The sequence below is a fragment of the Eriocheir sinensis genome, chromosome 50 (genome assembly GCF_024679095.1).
Source record: "Eriocheir sinensis breed Jianghai 21 chromosome 50, ASM2467909v1, whole genome shotgun sequence".
NCBI classification, from domain to species: Eukaryota; Metazoa; Arthropoda; class Malacostraca; order Decapoda; family Varunidae; genus Eriocheir; species Eriocheir sinensis.
In genome coordinates this window covers 2,741,780-2,764,279 of record NC_066558.1, presented here as the reverse complement: position 1 = coordinate 2,764,279, position 22,500 = coordinate 2,741,780, and the positions used below count along the sequence as shown (strand labels likewise).

At 43.6% G+C, this 22,500-nt stretch overlaps 1 protein-coding gene and 2 long non-coding RNA genes across 5 annotated transcripts in view; 1 reads left to right on the top strand and 2 right to left on the bottom strand.

Moving 5' to 3' along the window:
- The window catches only part of LOC126982228 (uncharacterized), a 39,247-nt gene that overhangs the window by 12,019 nt on the left and 4,728 nt on the right, over positions 1-22,500 (top strand). For 2 of the 3 annotated variants that reach the window (XR_007734862.1, XM_050834178.1), the window contains exons 2-6: positions 1,548-1,771; positions 6,955-7,099; positions 10,536-10,661; positions 14,309-14,473; positions 14,989-15,087. Coding sequence is in view for 1 of the 3 variants with exons in the window: in XM_050834178.1 (XP_050690135.1) it covers positions 1,548-1,771; positions 6,955-7,099; positions 10,536-10,661; positions 14,309-14,473; positions 14,989-15,087 (759 nt within the window). In the remaining 2 variants the exon portion in view is untranslated. Of the gene's footprint in view, positions 1-1,547; positions 1,772-6,954; positions 7,100-10,535; positions 10,662-14,308; positions 14,474-14,988; positions 15,088-17,040; positions 17,192-22,500 lie in introns of all 3 variants that reach the window. The other variant, XR_007734863.1, reaches the window with a different exon arrangement.
- The window catches only part of LOC126982235 (uncharacterized), a 29,814-nt gene continuing 15,394 nt past the window's right edge, over positions 8,081-22,500 (bottom strand). The window contains exons 2-3 of the long non-coding RNA XR_007734868.1: positions 21,661-21,737; positions 8,081-8,259 (exon numbers count right to left, since the gene is read on the bottom strand). This is a non-coding gene — a long non-coding RNA (uncharacterized LOC126982235). The remainder of the gene's footprint in view (positions 8,260-21,660; positions 21,738-22,500) is intronic.
- LOC126982231 (uncharacterized) lies at positions 17,198-20,162 on the bottom strand. The gene is made up of 3 exons (XR_007734864.1): positions 19,012-20,162; positions 18,807-18,954; positions 17,198-18,758 (listed from the first exon to the last, which is right to left on the bottom strand). It is a non-coding gene; the product is annotated as an uncharacterized LOC126982231 (long non-coding RNA).

The window sequence follows — 22,500 nt, the reverse complement described above, 5'->3', positions numbered from 1 at the left end:
TTTTCGTTTTCCTTTCTCCTCTCTTTTTCTCTTTTCTTTTAAATTTTCCTTCTACTTTTCCTTCTTTTCCTTTCTCTCTTTTTCGTTCTCCTTACCATTCTCTCTTCTTCTTTTTCTCCTTTCCTTTCTCTTTTTTTCCTTCTTTTCCTTTCTCTCTTTTTCCTTCTCCTTTCCACTATCTTTTTTCCTTTCTCCTCCTTTCTTTCTTCTTCTTCTCCTTTCCTTTCTCTTTTTTTCCTTCCTCTACTTTTCCTTCTTTTCCCTTTCTCTTCCTTTTTAACTTTCCCTCTTCTCCTTCCTTCCTTTCTATCGTCTTTCACCTTTTCCCTATTTTTCCCTCCTTTTCATCTTCGACCTTCCCTCTTTTCTTTCTCCTTTCTAATTCAACTTTCTCCTTTCCTTTCATACACTAACGTCCTTTCTTTCTCTCCTTTCCTTCCTGCAAAAACACTAACAGACATTAATTTTTTTTCTTATACCCTTCCACAGACTGTCCATTCTTTTCTGACATTAAGTAACAGACATTTCTTATTCCCTTTACCCAGACACCTTAGCTAATACATCTTTTTCCCTTCTCTTTATCTAATTAACTCTCTCTCTCTCTCTCTCTCTCTCTCTCTCTCTCTCCAGACAGAGTATACGAGTTTATTTTCTTTCCATTACAGACAAACTTAAATTTTTCTTCATTCTTTCATTCCCAAACGCTGTCATACACTAGCTAACATCCTTCCTCTCTCTCGAGCTAAGCCAGGAATCTCTCTCCCTTCTACAGACGAGCTTTTTTTCTTTCCATTACAGACAAACTTCAATTTTTCTTCATTCTTTCATTCCCAAACGCTGTCATACACTAGCTAACATCCTTCCTCTCTCTCGAGCTAAGCCAGGAATCTCTCTCCCTTCTACAGACGAGCTTTTTTTCTTCCCATTACAGACGAACTCATTTCTTTCTTCATTCTTTCATTCCCAAACGCTGTCATACACTAGCTAACATCCTTCCTCTCTCTCGAGCTAGGCCAGGAATCTCTCTCCCTTCTACAGACGAGCTTTTTTTCTTCCCATTACAGACGAACTCATTTCTTTCTTCATTCTTTCATTCCCAAACGCTGTCATACACTAGCTAACATCCTTCCTCTCTCTCGAGCTAGGCCAGGAATCTCTCTCCCTTCTACAGACGAGCTTTTTTTCTTCCCATTACAGACGAACTCATTTCTTTCCTTATTTTTTCATTCCCATACGCTGTCATACACTAGCTAACATCCTTCCTCTCTCTCGAGCTAAGCCAGGAATCTCTCTCCCTTCTACAGACGAGCTTTTTTTCTTCCCATTACAGACGAATTCATTTCTTTCCTTACTTTTTCATTCCCAAACGCTGTCATACACTAGCTAACATCCTTCCTCTCTCTCGAGCTAAGCCAGGAATCTCTCTCCCTTCTACAGACGAGCTTTTTTTCTTCCCATTACAGACGAACTCATTTCTTTCTTCATTCTTTCATTCCCATACGCTGTCATACACTAGCTAACATCCTTCCTCTCCCTCTCTCCCCCAGACACGGTATCGGAGCTATGTCAAGACTCGTTCATGAAGCAGCACAACCGCATGATCGAGGGTGCCGTGCTCGGGTCCCGCGGCGAACGGAACCTCAAATGCGTGGTGACCTTCCAGACAGACTCCATCCTCCAGCGGTTCATGCTCCGCTTCGAGAGACTTCAGCTGGACTGCAATGACCATCTCTACATCTATGACGGTGCCTACGCCATGGGTGCTCATAAGGTGGGTGGGTGGGCGTGTGTGTTTGTTTGTGTGGGTGGTGTGTGTGATTGTGTGTGTGTTTGTATGAGTGGATGTTTGGGTGTTTGTTTGTGTGTGTGTGTGTGTGTGTGTGTGTGTGTGTGTGTGTGTGTGTGTGTGTGTGTGTGTGTGTGTGTGTTTGTTTTTGTGTTTGTGTGTGTGTGTGGGCGGGTGTTTGTGTGAGTGTGTGTGTGTGTGTGTGTGTGTGTGTGTGTGTGTGTGTGTGTGTGTGTGTGTGTGTGTCTCTGTGTGTGGAAAAGAAAGAAAACTGAATGAAAAGAGGAAAGGAAAGACCGGAAAGTGTAAGGAAAAGAAGGAACATTGAAAGGAAAAGGAAAAGACAGAGGAAAAAGTGTAAGGAAAAGAAGGAAAATTGAAAAAAAAGAGAGGAAAGGGAGAGGAGAAAAAGAATGAAGTTGAAAGAGGAGAGAAAGAGAGAGAGAGAGAGAGAGAGAGAGAGAGAGAGAGAGAGAGAGAGAGAGAGAGAGAGAGAGAGAGAGAGAGAGAGAGAGAGAGAGAGAGAGAGAGAGAGAGAGAGAGAGAGAGAGAGAGAGAGAGAGAGAGAGAGAGAATTGAATAAAGGAAGGAATAAAAAGATGGAGGAAAGAGGAAGGAAGAGAGGCGTGAAGAGGAGGAGGAGGAGGAGGAGGAGTGATGGAATTATGCATAATGTGAGAGGTTGAGGAAAGAGGAGGAGGAAGATAAAGAAGAGGAGGAGGAGGAGGAGGAAGATGAAGAGGAAGAAGAAAAAAAAGAAGAAAAGGAGGAAGAAAAAAGAAAGAAGAAGAAGAGGAAGAGGAGGAGGAGGAGGAGGAGGAGGAGGAGGTGGAAAAGGAAGAAGAAGAAAAGGAGGAAGAAAAAAAGAGAAGAAAATGGAATGAAGAAAATAACCGTTTGAGAAGAAGAAAACGAAGAAGAAGAAGAGGAAGAGGAGGAGGAGGAGGAGGAGAAGCCGGAAGAAGAAGAAAAGGAGGAAGAAAAAAAGAGGAGAACAAATGAGTGAAGAAAATGACCGTTTGAGAAGAAGATAACGAAGAAGAAGAAGAAGAGGAAGAAGAAGAGGAGGAGGAGGAGGAAGAGGAGGAAGAAGAACAACACTTTCTACCCGGCGTTATATATCACTGTCCTCTTCCTCCTCCTCCTCCTCCTCCTCCTCCTCCTCCCTCCATTAGCGGCCCGCCAGAAACAGTGCCGGGAGAGGGACGAGCTCGGCCTATTGTTTTGACCGTACCGCGGCCAAGATTAACCCAACCAGCCACTCTTTCCAACCCACCCCTCCCTCCCTCCCTCGCCCCCTCTCTCCCCCCTCAGCCCCTTCCCAGACTGTCTCCCCCATTCCTTACCAGACTGTCTCCCCATCTCTAGTTCCCTTTCTCTTCCCTTCAGCCCCTTCCCAGTCCCATCTCTCTCCCTTCAGCCCCTTCCCAGTCCCATCTCTCTCCCTTCAGCCCCTTCCCAGTCCCAGCTATCTCCTTCAGCCCTTCCAGTCCCATCTCTCTCCTTCAGCCTCTTCCAGTCCTTCCCAGTCCCATCTCTCTCCCTTCAGCCCCTTCCCAGTCCCCTCTCTCTCCCTTCAGCCCCTTCCCAGTCCCATCTCTCTCCCTTCAGCCCCTTCCCAGTCCCATCTCTCTCCCTTCAGTCCCTTCCCAGTCCCATCTCTCTCCCTTCAGCCCCTTCCCAGTCCCCTCTCTCTCCCTTCAGCCCCTTCCCAGTCCCATCTCTCTCCCTTCAGCCCTTCCCTCTCTCCCTTCAGCCCCTTCCATCTCTCCCTTCAGCCCTTCCCAGTCCCATCTCTCTCCCTTCAGCCTTCCAGTTCCATCTCTCTCCCTTCAGCCCCTTCCCAGTCCCATCTCTCTCCCTTCAGCCCCTTCCCAGTCCCATCTCTCTCCCTTCAGCCCCTTCCCAGTCCCATCTCTCTCCCTTCAGCCCCTTCCCAGTCCCATCTCTCTCCCTTCAGCCTCTTCCCAGTCCCATCTCTCTCCCTTCAGCCCCTTCCCAGTCCCATCTCTCTCCCTTCAGCCTCTTCCCAGTCCCCTCTCTCTCCCTTCAGCCTCTTCCCAGTCCCATCTCTCTCCCTTCAGCCTCTTCCCAGTCCCATCTCTCTCCCTTCAGCCACTTCCCAGTCCCCTCTCTCTCCCTTCAGCCTCTTCCCAGTCCCATCTCTCTCCCTTCAGCCTCTTCCCAGTCCCCTCTCTCCCTTCAGCCTCTTCCCAGTCCCATCTCTCTCCCTTCAGTCCCTTCCCAGTCCCCTCTCTCTCCCTTCAGCCTCTTCCCAGTCCCCTCTCTCTCCCTTCAGCCTCTTCCCAGTTCCATCTCTCTCCCTTCAGCCTCTTCCCAGTTCCATCTCTCCCCCTTCAGCCTCTTCCCAGTCCCCTCTCTCTCCCTTCAGCCTCTTCCCAGTCCCCTCTCTCCCTTCAGCCCTTCCAGTCCCATCTCTCTCCCTTCAGCCTCTTCCCAGTCCCCTCTCTCTCCCTTCAGCCTCTTCCCAGTCCCCTCTCTCTCCCTTCAGCCCCTTCCCAGTCCCCTCTCTCTCCCTTCCCAGTCCCCTCTCTCTCCCTTCAGCCTCTTCCCAGTCCCCTCTCTCTCCCTTCAGCCTCTTCCCAGTCCCCACTCTCCTTCAGTCTCTCTCCCTTCAGCCTCTTCCCAGTCCCCTCTCTCACCCTTCCGCCACTTCCCAGTCCCCTCTCTCTCCCTTCAGCCTTTTCCCATTCCCCTCTCTCTCCCTTCAGCCTCTTCCCAGTCCCATCTCTCTCTCCCTTCAGCCCCTTCCCAGTCCCATCTCTCTCCCTTCAGTCCCTTCCCAGTCCCCTCTCTCTCCCTTCAGCCCCTTCCCAGTCCCCTTTCAGCCCCTTCCCAGCCCCTACCTCCCATCCCTTACCAGACTGTCTCCCTCATTTCTAGTCCCTTCTCTCTCCCCTCAGCCCCTTCCCAGTCCCTACCTCCCATCCCTTATCAGACTCTCTCCCTTAACTAACTCCCTTCCCATTTCCTCCCCCTTTCTCCCTTCTTCCTAGCCCCCTAATCTCCCTCTCAAACCCTTACTACCAACACAGACATACAGATAGACAGACAGACAAACGGCGGTGGCTGAGCGGTTAGCGAGCTGGCGCGGCGTACAGGAGGTCCAGGGTTCGCTTCCCGCCCGCCGGTACACACACACACACACACACACACACACACACACACACACACATCAACACACACACACAGACACATAACCACCTCCTCTTCTTCTTAAACTTCCCTCCTCCTCCTCCTCCTCCTCCTAATGAGGCGGTGAGCCGAGAGGTAATTATAAGAAGTAATAAGCTTAATATTTCCTGGACTTGATAATTAAGATGGCGGAAACGCTGATAATATTTTTTTTTTTTTGAGGAAGAGGAGGAGAAGGAGGAGGAGGAAGAGGAGGAGAAGGAGGAGGGTTACCAGATAAGAATAGCCTAAGAAAAGACATAAAAAAAATAAGAAAAAAAAGAATTAGAAAAAGAAGAAGAAGAAGAGGAGGAGGAGGACGAGGAGGAAGAAGAAGCAAAATATACATGAAAATAGAACATCAGGAGGAAGAGGAAGAGGAGGAGGAGGAGGAGGAGGAAAGAGACATGAAGGATGATGATGAAGAAAACTGCAGGGGAAGAGGAGGAGGAGGAGGAGATAAGGAGGAAGGAGGAAAGAATAAAGAGTGTGAAGGATATTTATGCAAAGAAGGAAGGAAGGAAGGAAGGAAAAAGAGAGGAAGGAAAGAAAGGAAGGAAGGAAGGGAGGAAGGAAGGAAAGAAGGAAAGAGAGAAAGAAAGAAAGGAAGGAAGGAAGCAAAGTTAGAACGAGAGAAAGAAAGAAAGAAAGAAAGGAAGGAAGGAAGGAAGAGAGGAAGGAAAGCGAGGAAGAAAGGAAGACAAAGGAAGACAAAGGAGGGGAAAAAAAGAAGACAATAAAAGAGGAAGAAAGAAAAATAAAGAAAACAGGAATAAAAAAATAATAATGATAATAAAAGAAATAAAAGAAGAAAAAGAAGAAAAGAAAGAGAATGTGTGAAGATAACGAGAGAGAGAGAGAGAGAGAGAGAGAGAGAGAGAGAGAGAGAGAGAACAAAGACAATGTATAAATAAAAAAAGAGAATTATTATTATCTCTCTCTATCTCTCTCTCTCTCTCTCCTCTCTCTCTCTCTCCTCTCTCTCCTCCTCCTCCTCTTCCTCCTCCTCTTCTTCCTCCTCCTCCTCCTCCTCCTCCCATCACACTCACTCTTCCCTTCATCCCCTCTTCCTCCTCCTGTCACATTCCTTCTCTCCTTTCCTCCATTTTTTCTCCTTCTTTCCTCTCTCTCCCTCTTTCCTTCCCTTCCTCGTTCACATATATTAATTTTTTTCCTCTCTCTCTCTCTCTCTCTCTCTCTCTCTCTCTCTCTCTCTCTCTCTCTCTCTCTCTCTCTCTCTCTCTCTCTCTTTTCTTATTTATCTTATTGTTCTTAATGTCTCCTCTTTATCTTCCCTTTCTTTAATCTTCTTTTTATTTTCTTTCTTTCTTTTTTTATTTTTTTCATTTTTATTTTACTTTTTCTTTTCTCGTCATTTTATTGCTTTTTTTATTTCCCCTTCTTTGTTTTTATTGCAATCTCATTTTTTTCTTTTTTTTTTCCTTTTCTCACCCTGATCTGATTAACCATTAACTTGTCTTTACCCTAAATCTAAAAAATCTCATCCTAATCTCACCCTCCGTCACCCTCGTCTCATCTTACCTCCCCGTATTATCACCCTGACACCCTAATCTCGTCTTAAGCTCATCCCCTCACCCTATTTTCACATTGAGCTCACCCTGTTTTACTGTCACCCTAATCTCACCCTAAGCTCACTCTCCATTACACTAATCTCATTTTAAACCCCCCATATTATCCCTAGTCTCACTCTACAATCACCTTTTCTGTCCCTAATCTCCCAAAAATCTAACAAATACTCCCAAAATGACTTAATCTATCCCAATCTCACCATACTGTTACTAATCTCACCCTAATCTCACCCAACAACCACATTTTCTCACCCTAATCTCACCCAATAACCACCTTTTCTCACCCCGATCTCACCCTAACACCCCAATCTCACCCGTTTTTTTTTCACCCTAATCTCACCCGTTTTTTTCACCCTAATCTCACACCCTAATCTCTCCCCCCAGGCGGACCTGTCGTGCCGCAACACCCTCCAGAACGTGGGTACCATCTACACGCAGACCAACCACGTCACCCTCAAGTACATGACGGACCAGTGGGGCCCCAAGGACAATGGCTTCAGGCTGCTCATCACCGCCTTCAAGGACAAGAGTACGTGTGTGCGTGTGTGTGTGTGTGGGGGGGGGGGGGGTGGAGAGGGGAGAGGTGGGGGGTGAAGGAGGTGAGGGGGGGAAAGGGGGAAAGACGTGGGAGGGAGGTCACAGGAAAGGGTGAGATAGGAGAGATTGGAGATAGGAAAAGTAAGGAAAAGAAGAGGAAGAGGAGGAGTAGTAGCGATATTAGTAGTAGCGATATTAGTAGTAGCGATAGTGGTAGTAGCGATATTAGTAGTAGCGATATTAGTAGTAGCGATAGTCGTAGTAGCGATAGTAGTAGTAGCGATAGTGGTAGTAATAGTAGTAGTAGTAGTTTAGGAAGAGGAGGGAAAGAAAGGGAGAGAGTGAAAAGGAAAGAAAGAGGAAGAAGACGAAATAGTAAGAAATGAGAGAAAAGAAAGTAAAGAAAAGGCAGAGTATATAGATGGTAAAGAAAATACAGGAAAATAAGAAAAGGAAGGCAAAGATAACAGAAAAGAATGAAAGGGGAGATAGAGAGGGAAAGTGAAAGGAAGGAGAAGGGGAGAGGGAAAGAAGGAAGGAAGGAGGGAAGGAAAGAAGGAAGGAAGGAGGGAAATTAGAGGTAAAAGGTGAGAGAGGAAATGGAGGAAACTTTTGTGGAGGAGGAAGAGGAGGAGGAGGAGGAGGAGGAGGAGATAAAGTTTGGGAGGTGACGGAAGGAAAGTTAGGGGAGGGAAGAAGGAAGGAAGGAGAGGAAGAGAGGATGGAAGGAAGGAAGGAAAGAAGGAAGGAGGAAGGAAGGAGAGGAAGAAAGGAAGGAAGGAGAGAAGAGGAGAAAAGGAAACACAAATATTGAAAGAAAACAAAAAAGACAAAAAGAAAAGGAAATAAAACGAAGAAAAGAAGAAAAACAGGAAGAAAAAAATGAAAAATCCAACTAAAAAAACTAACAATTATAAAAAAAAGAAAGAAAACAAGAACAAAACAAAAATAAAACAAAAATAAAACAAAATCAAACAAAGAAAAAATGTGAAGAAAAATATGAAAGAAAACGAAGTAAAAACAAAAACAGAAAAATAACAAAAAATACGAAAACAAAAAATACAAAACAAACAAACAAACAAACAAACAAACATACCTTGAACACGTGGCAACATCGCCCTTGAGGTAACATCGGCAACAGCGCAACCAGATCTAAGGGAGAGAAAAAAAGGGAGAAAGGGTTAGAAAAGGGAGGGAGAAGATAGAATAAGGGATAGAGAAAGGAGGAAAAGGGTTGGAAAATGGAGAAAATAGGTTACAAAAGGGAGGAAGAGGGAGAGAAAAGAGAAAAAGTAAAAAAGGAAAATAGGAAAATGGAAGGAAAAGTGAGGAAAAAGAGGAAAAAGGGAGGAAAAGGGACGAACTGGCAACTCAGGGCATCAAACTTTGCGACAGGTGCCAATTAGCTTGAACTTGAGACCTAATAAATGCCAGCGACTCCTAGTGATATTATTATTATTATTATTATTATTGTAGTAGTAGTAGTAGTAGTAGTAGTAGTAGTAGTAGTAGTAGTAGCGATAGTAGTAGTAGCGATAGTGGTAGTAGCGATATTAGTAGTAGCGATAGTGGTAGTAGCGATAGTGGTAGTAGCGATATTAGTAGTAGCGATAGTAGTAGTAGCGATAGTGGTAGTAGCGATATTAGTAGTAGCGATAGTAGTAGTAGCGATAGTGGTAGTAGCGATAGTAGTAGTAGCGATAGTGGTAGTAGCGATATTAGTAGTAGCGATAGTGGTAGTAATAATAGTAGTAGTAGTAGTAGTAGTAGTAGTAGTAGGAAAAGGTTTAGGATAGGTCAAACAAACACACACACACACACACACACACACACACACACACACACACACACACACACACACACACAAACACACACTTTATCTCATTCCAAAAAAATATATTCTTGTAAACTTTTTCTCCTTTTATTTTCTTCCTTTTTCTTCTCTTTCCTTTCTCATCTTTTAAAATTGTTTCCTTCCTTTCTTCCTTTCTTTTATCTTGTTTTCCTCCTTTCTTCTCTCGTTTTCTCTCCTTTCTTTCCTTTCTATTACTTTATCTTCCTTCCTTTCCTTCCTTCCTTCCTTCTCTCCATTATCTCCTTCCACCTTTCGTCTCTCTTCCCCTCTTTCAATTCCTTCTATCCCTTCCTTCCTTCCTTTTCTCTTCCCATCTTCTCTTTCTCTTCCTCCTCCCTCTTTCACCTTTTCCTTTCCTACCCTTTTCTTATCTCCCTTTCCTTCACTTTCTTTCTCATTCTTTTCCACTTTCTTCCTCTCCTCTCCTTCGCCAATCTTCCTTCCTTCCCTCCCTTTCTCCTTCTCTTTCTCCCTTTCTTTATCTCCCTCTCATCTTCTTTCTCTCCCTTTCCTTCCCTTTCACTCTCTCTCATTCTTTTCTATTTCTTCCTTTCCTCTCCTTCTCCATCTTCCTTCCTTTCCTTCTATCTTCCTTTTCTTTCCTTCCTTTTTCTCCCTTTCTTTATCTCCCTCTCATCTTCTTTCTCTCCCTTTCCTTCCCTTTCACTCTCTCTCATGCGTTTCTATTTCTTCCTTTCCTCTCCTTTTCCATCTTCCTTCCTTTCCTTCTATATTCCTTCTCTTTCCTTCCTTTTTCTCCCTTTCTTTATCTCCCTCCTATCTTCTTCCCTTCCCTTCCCTTCCTTTCCTTTAATCACCCTCTTTACTTAACGCCTCCCCAAACGGTCCATTTTCCTCCCATTTACCTTTCACCCAATTTCCTCTTTACCTTACACCTTTCCACCTTACCTGACCTTACCTTACCTACCTTACAGCCCTACCTTCCCTTAGTTTAATCGATTCTTCTTATCTCTTTTTAGTAGTTCATTTTATTTTCCCTATTTTATTTACCTCTCCAACTTCACACCTGCGTTTTGAAACTACCTACACACCTGACGTTGATTAGTACACACCTGTCACTACCTGGAGAGACCGGTGTAGGTGTGATCAGTGTTTCCTTTCTACAGTATTTTTCTCCTCTTTTTTTTTTCCCTTTTTCTGACCTCTCCTCTCCCTTAGGTCAGGTGGGGTTAGGTTCAAAGGAGCTGACTGACTGACTGACTGACTGACTGACTAACTAACCTCTTTCTTTTTTTTCTTCTTCTTCATCTCGTTTTCTTCCTACTTTTCCTCTTTCTTCTTCTTCTAACTCACTAACTAACTAGCAACATAAAAAAAAGATTAGATAAATTCATGGAAAATGCGGATAGGTGGGGTTAGGCTCACAGGAGTTTCCTTGTATAGACCTACCGACCTCTTGCAGACTCCTAATGTTCTTATGTTCTTAACTAACTAACTACCCAACTGACTAACTAACATTCAACACCTTTCTTCACCTATTTTTCATCCCCTCACCTGCGCCCAACCTAATTAACTAACACCTCCCTCCTCTCTCTCCCTCCCCCCCCTCCAGAGCACACCTGTCTCCATTTCCGCTGCGAGACCACGAACTTCTGCGTGGACCGCGAGTTGACCTGCGACGGCGTCAACCACTGTGGGGACGGGAGCGATGAGTCAACCAACCTGGCCCGCTGTCCACGTGAGTAAGGGGGAGAGGGGGGAGGGAGGGAGAGGGAGGGAGAGGAAAGAGAGAGAGGGGTGCAAAGGGTAGTGAAGAAGGGAGGGGATAGAGAGAAGAGGAAGAAAAAGGAAGGGAAGGGAAGTAGAAGGGAGATGAAAAGGATGATGGAGAAGATAGGAAAGGGAAGAAGGGAGGGGATAGAAAGAACAGAAGAAAAAGGGAGGGGAAGGAAAGAAAAAGGGGGGTGAAAAGGGTGGTGAAGAAGGGAGGGGATAGAGAGAAGAGGAAGAAAAAGGGAGGGAAGGGAAGTAGAAGGGAGATGAAAAGGATGCTGGAGATGATAGGAAAGGGAAGAAGGGAGGGAATAGAAAGAAAAGAAGAAAAAGGGAGGGGAAGGAAAGAAAAAGGGGGTTGAAAAGGGTGTTGAAGAAGGGAGGGGAGAAAAAAAAGGGAGGGGAAGGAAATTAAAAAGGGAGTGAAAAGGTTGATGAAGAAGATAGGAAAAGGGAAGAAGAAAGGAGGGGGAAGAAAGAGAAAGGGGGAATATATTAGAAGAAGAAGAGTTAAGAAGACAGAGGGAGGAAGAAAGAGGGGAAGGAAGAAAAGGAAGGGGAGGAAAGTGAAAAGGGAGAAGAAAGGAGAAAGGGAAAGGAAGAAAAGGGAGGGGGGAAGAAAAGGTAGAAGGGGAAAATATTAGAAGAAGAAAAGAAGGGTTGAGAAGACAGAGGGAGGAAGAAAGAGGGGAAGAAAAGGGAAGGAAGAAAAAGGGAAGGGCAAAGAAAGGGTAGAGAGGAATATATTAGAAGAAAAGAAAGGTTGAGAAGACAGAGGGAGGAAGAAAAAGAGGAAGAAAAGGGAAGGAAGAAAAAGGGAAGGGGGAAGAAAGTGAAAAGGGAGAAGAAAAAAAAGGAGTATCTGAGTTATTTTATTTTATTTATTTATTTATTTTGTGTGTGTGTGTGTGTGTGTGTGTGTGTGTGTGTGTGTGTGTGTGTGTGTGTGTGTGTGTGTGTGTGTGTGTGTGTGTGTGTGTGTGTGTGTGTGTGTGTGTGTGTGTTGGTATTCCATGTTTATAAATAATGTGTCCTTAAGTCTGTCTGTCTGTCTGTCTGTCTGTCTGTCTGTCTACATCAATTTCCTTTCTATCCAAATTTTTCCTTTTATTTTCCTTTTTCCTTTTATTTTATTTCCTATTTCTTTCCTTTCTGGTCATATTATTTCCCTTCTTTTCTATCTTCCTTTCCTTTCCTTTCCATTTTCTTTTCTCCTCTTCTCATATTAATAATTCTCACTTTCAAATATCTCTCTCTCATTTTCCCCTTTCTCCCAAATCCATACTTACCACCTATCACTCTCTCTCTCTCTCTCTCTCTCTCTCTCTCTCTCTCTCTCTCTCTCTCTCTCTCTCTCTCTCTCTCTCTCTCTCTCTCTCTCTCTCTCTCTCTCTCTCTCTCTCTCTCTCTCTCTCTCTCTCTCTCTCTCTCTCTCTCTCTCTCAGCTCTCTCTCTCTCTCTCTCTCTCTCTCTCTCTCTCTCTCTCTCTCTCTCTCTCTCTCTCTCTCTCTCTCTCTCTCCTCTCTCTCTCTCTGTGTGTGTGTGTCTCTCTCTCTCTTGTGTAGGTGTGTGTGTGTGTGTGTGTGTGTGTGTGTGTGTGTTTCTCTCTCTCATGATAATGGACATCTTTATCCCTCCTCCTCCTCCTCCTCCTCCTCTTCCTCCTCCTCCTCCTCCTCCCATTTCCTTTCCTTCGCTCAAAACCCTCAAATCCATAAAGTTCGGGGGAGGAGGAGGAGGAGGAGAAGGAAGATTAGGAGGAAGATGAAGAAGAAAACGAAAAGGAGGAGGAGGAGGAGGTGGAAGATTTGGAGGATAAGGATGAGGATAAAGGGGGGAGGAGGAGGAGGAGGAGGAGGAGGAGGAGGAGGAGGAGGAGGAGGAGGAGGTTTAATTAGAGGAATCGTCTTTTTAGGAATCTGGGTTTTGGTCTCTCTCTCTCTCTCTCTCTCTCTCTCTCTCTCTCTCTCTCTCTCTCTCTCTCTCTCTCTCTCTCTCTCTCTCTCTCTCTCTCTCTCTCTCTCTCTCTCTCTCTCTCTCTCTCTCTCTCTCTCTCTCTCTCTCTCTCTCTTTTATTTTTTTCTTTGTTTTTTTTCATTTTGAGACTTTTCTTTTTTTCTTTCGTTTTTCAATTTTGTTTTTCTTCTTTCTTTCTTTCTCTCTTTCTTTTTGTCTTTCTCCTTGTTCTTCTTCTTCCTCTTCTTCTTGCTCTTCTTCTTTTTTCTCTTCTTCATCTTCTTCTCCTCCTTTCTCTTCTTCTTCTTCTTCTTTTTCTTCTTCTTCTTCTTCTTTTCTTCACTTTTTTCACAATATAAACCTTTTTCTTGTTATTTTTGAGAGAGAGAGAGAGAGAGAGAGAGAGAGAGAGAGAGAGAGGAGAAGGAGGAGGAGGAGGAGGAGGAGAAGGAGGAGAAGGAGGAGGAGGAGGAGGAGGAGGAGGCATTTAAGTCATTCTCCATTCAATATATTCTTCGTGTGTTTCTTCTTATCAAAAATTTTCTATCTTATTTTCTTTATTTTCTTCTTTGTCTTCCCTCTGTTCTCCTTTCTTCCTCTCTTTCTTATTTTCGTCCTTCTTCTTCTTCTCCTTCCTCTCCCTCCCTCGGTCAATCTTCCCTTTTCTTTCTTTCTCTTTCTTTCTTCTTCTTCTTCTTCTTCTTTGTCTCTCTTTTCCTTCCTCGGTTCATCATCCTTTTCTCTCCTTTCTTTCTCGTTCTTTCTTCTTTTTCCTTCTATTTTCTTTCTTTCCTCTTTTTCATATCTTCTATTTTATCAAGTTTACTCTTATCCACTTTTTTATCCTCGTTTGCTTATTCTCTTCTTTCTTCTCCTTGTTATTCCCTTTTCTCCTTTTTATCTTCTCCTCTTCTTTGTTTCTTCTTTATCAAAAATTCCTATCTTCCTTTCCTTATTCCTTCCTTTCTTTTCTCTTCTTCCATCCTTCTTTCTCTCTTTCTTCTCCTTGTTATTCCCTTTTCTACTCTTTATCTCCTTTTTCTTCTCTTTGTTTCTACTTTATCAAAATTTTCTATCTTCCTTTCTTTATCTTCTTTTTTCTATTCCTTCCATTCTTTTCTCTTTTTCCATCCTTCTTTCTCTATCCTTTTTTTCCTTCTATTCTTCTTATTTCCTCTATCTCTCTCTCACACACACCTGTCTATCTCTCTCCTTTACATCTCTCTATCTATCACTACACACCTGCTAATTATCTAATCTCACACACCTGTCCCCCTCTCTCTCTCCCTCTTTCCAACACACCTGCAAACACCTGGTCATCTCTCTCCCTTCCCACACACCTGCTAATTCTCTACTCACAAGCCTGTCCTTCTCTCCCTCCCTCTCTCCAACACACCTGCAAACACCTGGTCATCTCTCTCCCTTCCCACACACCTGCTAATTATCAAATCTCACACACCTGTCCCTCTCTCTCCCTCTCTCCTACACAACTGCAAACACCTGGTCATCTCTCTCCCAACACCTGTCCCCCACTCTCTCTCTCTCTCCAACACACCTGCAAACACCTGGTCATCTCTCCCTTCCCACTCTCTAACTTCCCTCTCCACACCTGTCTTTCCCTCTCTCCCACACACCTAACACCTGTCCCCCTCGCAGCCACTCCCCTGTACGAGGTGCTGGGCGTGTCTGGCGCTCTGCTGGTGGCCATCATTGCCTCCGTGGCCCTGCTGTGTTGCGCCTGTGGAGTGGGCGTGGTTGTGTGCTTCTACAGGAGGAACAGGACGCTACATAACCCCCCACAGAACCAGCAAGCATACCCTAGTGAGTGTGTGTGTGAGTGTGTGGGTGGGTGGGTATAGGAAGGGGGTGAGGTTGAGGGGTGAGTGTGTAGGGGAGATATAGGGGGTTGGTTTGGCGGGAGAAGGGGGAGGATGTCTGAAGGGGGGGGGGGGGGGTAGAGTGTGGGTGTTTGTTTGTGTGTGTGTGTGTGTGTGTGTGTGTGTTTGTGTGTTTGTGTGGGGTGTATGTGTTGATTTGGGCGTATGATAAGTTAGTGTTTGTGTTTGTTTGTGTTTGTGTGTGTGTGTGTGTGTGTGTGTGTGTGTGTGTGTGTGTGTGTGTGTATTTTTTGTGTCTGTAGGTTTTTTTTTTTTGGTATATGTGTGCGTGTGTGTATGTGTTAATATAGACAAGTACTAGGTATTGAGTATGTACATATATTACTTTGTGTACGTGTTTTCTGTGTGTTTGTGTGTGTGTGTGTGTGTGTGTGTGTGTGTGTGTGTGTGTGTGTGTGTGTGTGTGTGTGTATGCCTAACCCCCCCCTCCCTCCGCAGTAGAGGTCGGGGGCACCAATGGCACCTTCGGGAGCATCATGGTGGAGAAACCTCCGCCCTACCCCGGGGCCCCCCAGCACACCTCGGTCATCCCCCCAGGTGAGACGTACACACCTCACACATGACACATACCTGACACACCTGATACACACCCACCCACACAGACTCACACACACACACACACACACACACACACACACGAAGTACACATACACACACAATAATTATTACATGTCAAAATCAAGATACACACACACAAACACAGAGAAAACACACACACACACACACACACACACACACACACACACACACACACACACACACATGAAGCAATACACATACATACACATAATTAGGTATTAAATGTCTAAATCAGGGTACACACACACACACACACACACACACACACACACACACACACACACACACACACACACACACACACACACACACACACACATACACACACACACAAACCTACACACACATACATACATACAGAGAAACACATACACACACACACACACACACACACACACACACACACACACACACACACACACACACACACACACACACACACACACACACATAGACCTGGCAAAAACATACCTCATACACACCTTTGGCATCTGACACACATCTGACGCTACACACCTGACACCTTTCTCTCCCACACACAGACACACACCTGGCACTTTCTTACAGCGATGGAAGAATTTAAAGAGCAACAAAAACAGAAAAAAACACAATAAGACACACCTGACACACACCTGGCAAACACACAAACAAACGCACAGGTAAGTTACACTCTGATTCATTTAGCACCTTAATACACACACACACACACACACACACACACACACACACACACACACACACACACACACACACACACACACACACACATCTGTAAAAAGGACATATACACACATACAAACATACACACATACATACATACACACCTGCGAACGTGACATAAAGCCTGGCATATGTGTGTGTGTGTGTGTGTGTGTGTGTGTGTGTGTGTTTGCCTTATTCCTAACCTGTTATTTAAAGGCTCATTCTCCCTCTACACACCTGCCTACACATATGTCTCCTCATTTACCTGCCTACAAACCTGGTCTAACTCTCCAAACCTGCTCCCAAACCTACCAGATTTCATCCACATTTCATTATTTCTCATTTCATTATTTTCAGGCCATTTCCATAACCACCTACTAACACACACACACACCTGTCAAATTTCCCATAATCAAATAAACACACATCTGTCTCACTCTTACACACCTGAACATCTTCCAAACATACGTAATTAACTTCACACACATACACACCTGTCCAATTGCCCAAAACACAACTGCAAACTTTGACATCTAAAATCAACTCACTCACACACACCTGCCTTATCAGCAACAAGCACACACCTGCAATTAACTCACACACCTGTCAAATCCTTACTCTCAACAACACACACCTGACATTACGGCCTCCAAACCTGTCAAATACACTCCCTTAAACACACACACACACACACACACACACACACACACACACACACACACACACACACACCTGAAACCTAACCTATCAAACACACACTCATTAACTCACACACCTGTCAAATCCTTACTCTCAACAACACACACCTGTACATTACGACCACCAAACCTGTCAAACACACTTTTAAAAACACACACACACCTGAAACCAAACTTATCAAACACACACACACACACACACACACACACACACACACACACACACACACACACACACACCAAACCTACCCATACCAAACCTCACTTCCCTTCCACTCTCAACAACACACACCTGACATTAGGACCACCAATCCTGTCAAACACACTCAAAAACACACACACACACCTGAAACCAAACCTATCAAACAAACACAAACACACACACTCACACGAAACCTACCCAAACCAAACCTCCCTTCCCTTCCCTCCCTCCCACACACCTGCAGCCCTAAGACAGGTAAGGAAGCAACTAGCACACCTGACCACGCCTAAAAAACCTCCTTTTCGACAGGTACGACGCCATCTCCAGGGAGTGCAAATCTAACCTTCCCTGGCTATACTGTTGGCTGCACCGCCCGTTATATCTATCCATTACCTTAGGCTAACCATACCTGTTCACCCGTTATACACCTGTGCAGAATATCGTCACCTAAGAGCACAAGGTAGGAGTCAAGAGGGGGTTCTGTCACCTGTCAATCTACCTGTTCTTCGCCTCTTCCTCTCCTCCTCCTCCTGTGTTTTTTTTTTTTATATTAATGTTTCCACGTGTAGATTTTATTAATGTGGTTATAATTAGTACTATTGAAGACTCTCTCAGAATAAATACAATTGCTATTACTACTATTACTACTGTTACTATTGCTACTATTACTGTAACTGCTTCATTTTGTAATTATCTTCATTTTTCTCTTCGTTTTTCTCCTATTTTTTTTTACTAGTGCTACTACTACTACTACTATTACTACTACTACTACTACTAGTACTACTGCTACTACAACATACATCACTACTACTACTACTACTACTACTACTGCTACTACTACTTATACTACAACTGACTGTCTGTCTGTTTGTTTGTTTGTTTGTTTGTTTGTGTTTGTTTGTTATGGATTGCGTTGGTGTGTGTGTGTGTGTGTGTGTGTGTGTGTGTGTGTGTGTGTGTGTGTGTGTTTAAAGAGTGTGTATGTGTAACCCAGCACATGAAACCAACCACACGCACACACACACACACACGCACACACACACATACACACACACACACACACACACACACACACCGTAGAGTTTGTCCATTTGGTATTGTTCTTGTTTTTTTTGTAGTACTTGTATCAGACATGTATTTTTGCTGCTACGAAGAGGCTGCCTTAGAGTAGAAGAGAAATAGAAGAGAGAATAAAAAAAGGAGAAGATAAAAATAGACAAAATAGAGTAAGAAAGTAAAGCAAAATAAATAGATGAGAAAAAAAAATTACCCCCAAAACTTTATAGTCACCCCTTCTAATAATAATAAAAAATGGTAAATAAATGAAATAAATAAAACTCTAACTTAAGGGCTTCTGTTAAATCTTGGATGGTGGTGTTTGTTTGTGTGCTTGTTTGCTCAAAGTCCTAAAAAAAATCAGTTCTTGTTTTTTTATTTTTTTTATTTTCTGTATTTTTTTCCTTCAATCTTCCAAATCACTCTTGGTCAATGTTTTTGTTTTGTTTTATTTTCAAGATAATAAAGTTTGTGATAAGTGGGTCAAAATACCCTAAAAATCACACTTAATCAACGCTCATTTTCGTTTTTTTTTTTTTACTATAATCATCTTCGTAATAAGTGGTTCAAATTACCTTAAAAATCACACTTTATCAACGCTCATTTTCGTTTTTTTTTCACTATAATCATCTTCGTAATAAATGTGTTCAAATTCCAATAAGTCCAAGATGGCGCAGTTTCCCTTAAAAAATAATGATAATAGAGATAGCAAGAAAGAAAACGGCACACCAGTAAATAATGACGTAGTTTGTCGTAGTCCACTAACTAGCTCATCACGGCAATTAAAGGTGTAAGTCTTGAAATATATGACCTCTCCTGACCCTTACCTGAGTCCTAATTGCTATCCTACCTGACCTTACCTGTCCTGATCCTACCTGAGTCCTAATTGCTATCCTACCTGACCTTACCTGTCCTGATCCTACCTGAGTCCTAATTGCTATCCTACCTGACCTTACCTGTCCTGATCCTACCTGAGTCCTAATTGCTATCCTACCCGACCTTACCTGTCCTGATCCTACCTGAGTCCTAATTGCTATCCTACCTGACCTTACCTGTCCTTAATTACACCTGACCTTACCTGTCTTGATCCTACCTGAGTCCTAATTGCTATCCTACCTGACCTTACCTGTCCTTAATTACACCTGACCTTCCCTGTCTTGATCCTACCTGAGTCCTAACTGCAATCCTACCTGACCTTACCTGTCCTACCTGTCCTGATCCTACCTGAGTCCTAATTGCTATCCTACCTGACCTTACCTGTCCTACCTGTGTCTAATTATACTACTGTCTAATCCTACCTGTCCTACCTTGATTACTGTTCTACCTGTCTCATTAATAAACCTTTCCTACCTGAAGAAAACTCAATTAGACCTACCCTACCTGTCTAATAAATTACACCATTTCTACCTGATTCTACCCGTCTCAGTCCTAATTACTGTCCTACCTGTCTCTAGATTTATACCTGCTTATACCTGAACCTACCTGTGACATCCTTAATTGCTCATCCTACCTGTCCTGTTTGAAGCTACCTGAACCTACCTTTAATAAATTGCTTTCTCTTTTAGTATGTCTCACCTGTATATACCTGTCTATATGATTTTACCTGTCCAATCTAAGCTTACCTGTCTGTTTGTTGCCATCTCTTTCATTCACTCCCTCCAGGTTTCTCTGCTTTTCTCCAATCAATTTTTATTTTCTCTTTTTCTCTCCCTTCCTTCTCCTCTTGTCTCTATTTTTCTCTCCCTTCTTCCTGTAGTGTCTCTTTATCTCCCACTGTTTGTTTGTGTGTTTGTTTGTTTGTCCTTCTCTTCCTCTCTCCCTCTCTTTCTTTGATCAAATATTTCTCTCTCACCCTCATTTTCCTTTCTTAATCCCTCCTTCCCTTCCTCTTTCTCTCCTTCTATCTATCTCCATCTCTTGTAATATCTCTCACATATTTCTCTTTCTCTCTTCCTCTTGTTCCTCCTCCCTCCATTCCTTCTTCTCTCTTTCTCCTTCTCTCCTCATATAAATCTCTGTCTCTCTCCTCTAATACCTCTTACAAATTTCCTCTCCTCACTTTTTCCTGTTCGTCCTCTTTCCTCCACATTCAATCCTTCCTTCTCTCATTCTCCTCTTCTTCCTCCTCCTCCTTCTCCCCCCTCGTCTCCTCCCTCCCTCCCCTTCCCTTACCTGGCCTAATTAACCCTTTACCTGGCTCGACCCTTCATACCTCACCTCACCTGTGTCAGTAAGTTCACGTAATTAGTCTTTTCACGTAGTCTTACCACACCTGGCACACACCTGTCTTGCCCACCTCACCTGTTGATGACTCTCACTCTCACACACCTGTTATGAGCTAGTTCCCTCACTTCACCTGGCAACTTTTTTTGTTTTAATTTCACTTGTTTTTTTTTGTTTTTTTTTCTGACACCTGGTTAACTAATTGGTCCCATTCACCTGGTTATCTTTTCTTTCTTTCTTTCTTTCTTTCTTTCTTTCTTTCTTTTTCTTATTTACTTTTACTTTTTTCTACACCTGTTAATTTCTTTTTCTTTTCTCTCACTTGCCTTTTTTTTCCCTCACTCAATCTCACGCACTTACGCACGCACGCACGCACTCACTTTCACACACACACACACACACACACACACATAGCACTTTTTAAAACACACATCAAAAGAGAAATCAAATCAATATATACGTTTTTTTTTACCTATGAAACACACACACACACACACACACAAAACCCCACCACCACCTACCCCCTTCCACACACACACACACACACACACACACACACACACACACACACACACACACACACACACACACACACACAAACACACACACACACAAACACACACACTTCCAAACCTATTTTTCCAAGTTCTAAAAAAAGTGAACGAAAAAAAAAGCAAAAAAACAAAACAAAACAAAAAAAAATTAAGCTTATAAAAAAAATCTTAGAGCTTTCCTTTTTTGCGTAGAACTTGCCTGAAGCTTGAGCCTGAGAAGCATGCAGATTGAAGCCTAATTACTACCAAAGACTAGCCAATTAGAAGCTTTAATGAGACCGCTTTGATTTGACTAGAGTAATTAGGCGTTTGATTTTCCCGTTTAATTGATCGCTTCTTCATCTACCTTATTATTTATTACCTTGCTTTTCTAATTGATTGTTCTAAGAGAGTCGAGAGGGTTGATTTGCAAGGTTCATTTACACACCTGCACGCCTCGACACACCTGCTGCACACCTGTCACACACCTGTCCTTGTGCGCAGGTGTGTCGTGGGCCAGGTGTGGATGTGCTTTGTGGTTGTTATGTCTACACGTGGAAGGAGGAGGAGGAAGAGGAGGAGGAGGAGGTGGAAATGGTGGAAGGGATGTGAGGATGGGAGTGGAAGGGAAGGAGGAGGAGGAGAGGAAGAGGAGGAGGATGGGATAGAAGAGAGGAAGAGGAAAGAAAGAAGAGTTTAAATCTATATAATTTTTTTGTTGAAATTTTACTCTGCGTGTGTGTGTGTGTGTGTGTGTGTGTTTGTGTGTGTGTGTGTGTCTGTACGTTTGTTTCAGAGTAAATTTTCAACCTTTATCATTTATAGATTTAACTCTCTCTCTCTCTATCTCCGTTTCTCTCTCCCTCTCTTTTTCTCTCCCTCCCTCCCTCTCCTTCCCTCAATCTCTCCCTGACTCATGCCTTGTGCTACGCGGGTGCGCTCTCTCTCTCTCTCTCTCTCTCTCTCTCTCTCTCTCTCTCTCTCTCTCTCTCTCTCTCTCTCTCTCTCTCTCTCTCTCTCTCTCTCTCTCTCTCTCTCTCTCTCTCTCTCTCTCTCTCTCTCAAACACAAGCATACAATAAGAAAACACAAACATAAACAAACAAACAAACACTCACCAATTAGAATATCCAGGTAGGTGTCCGCCAGGTAGACTCATTAGGGCGTTACCTGTGTTATCTGGTCGCCTTCTCACCTGTAAAGAAAGGGAATTTAATCAAGGACTTATAACCCACTTGTCGATGTTGAATGTGTAGAGATAGTTATTCTTCACTAAATGTCTAGATAAAAATAATACAACAAGCAGTTCAATTCTGGTCCCATTTTTATAATATAGTCATCAAGGACGCTAGTGTTTTCCAGGATGAACTAAACAGATTGTATGACTGGGCGGGGAAGTGGCAGATGGAGTTCAATGTCGGGAAGTGTAGTATTCTGAGTGTAGGCAGGAACAACATCTCTCATAACTACTGCTGAAATGACACTCCCATAAGCAGGTCTGGGTGCGAGAGGGATTTAGGGGACTTAGTGAGCTCTGATCTTCGTCCAAGGGCACAATGCATTCAGGACGGGAATCCAGCAAACAGGGTACTGGGATTTATTTCAACAGGGTACTGGGATTTATTTCAACAGGGTACTGGGATTTATTTCAACATTGTACTGGGATTAATTTCAACATTGTACTGGGATTCATTTCAACAGGATGCTGGGATTCATTTCAACAGGATACTGGGATTCATTTCAAGGAGCGTAAGCAATAGAAGCGCTGAAGTCATCCTCAAGCTGTATTTAGCATTAGTCAGACCTCATCTGGAGTATGCGGTGCAGTTCTGGTCACCTTACTATAGAACAGATATCAAGGCGTTAGAATCGGTACAGAGGAGGATGACAAAGAAGATTCACGGGTTGAGAAAACTTGCCACACGAGGACAGACTCAAACACTTAAACTTACACTCTC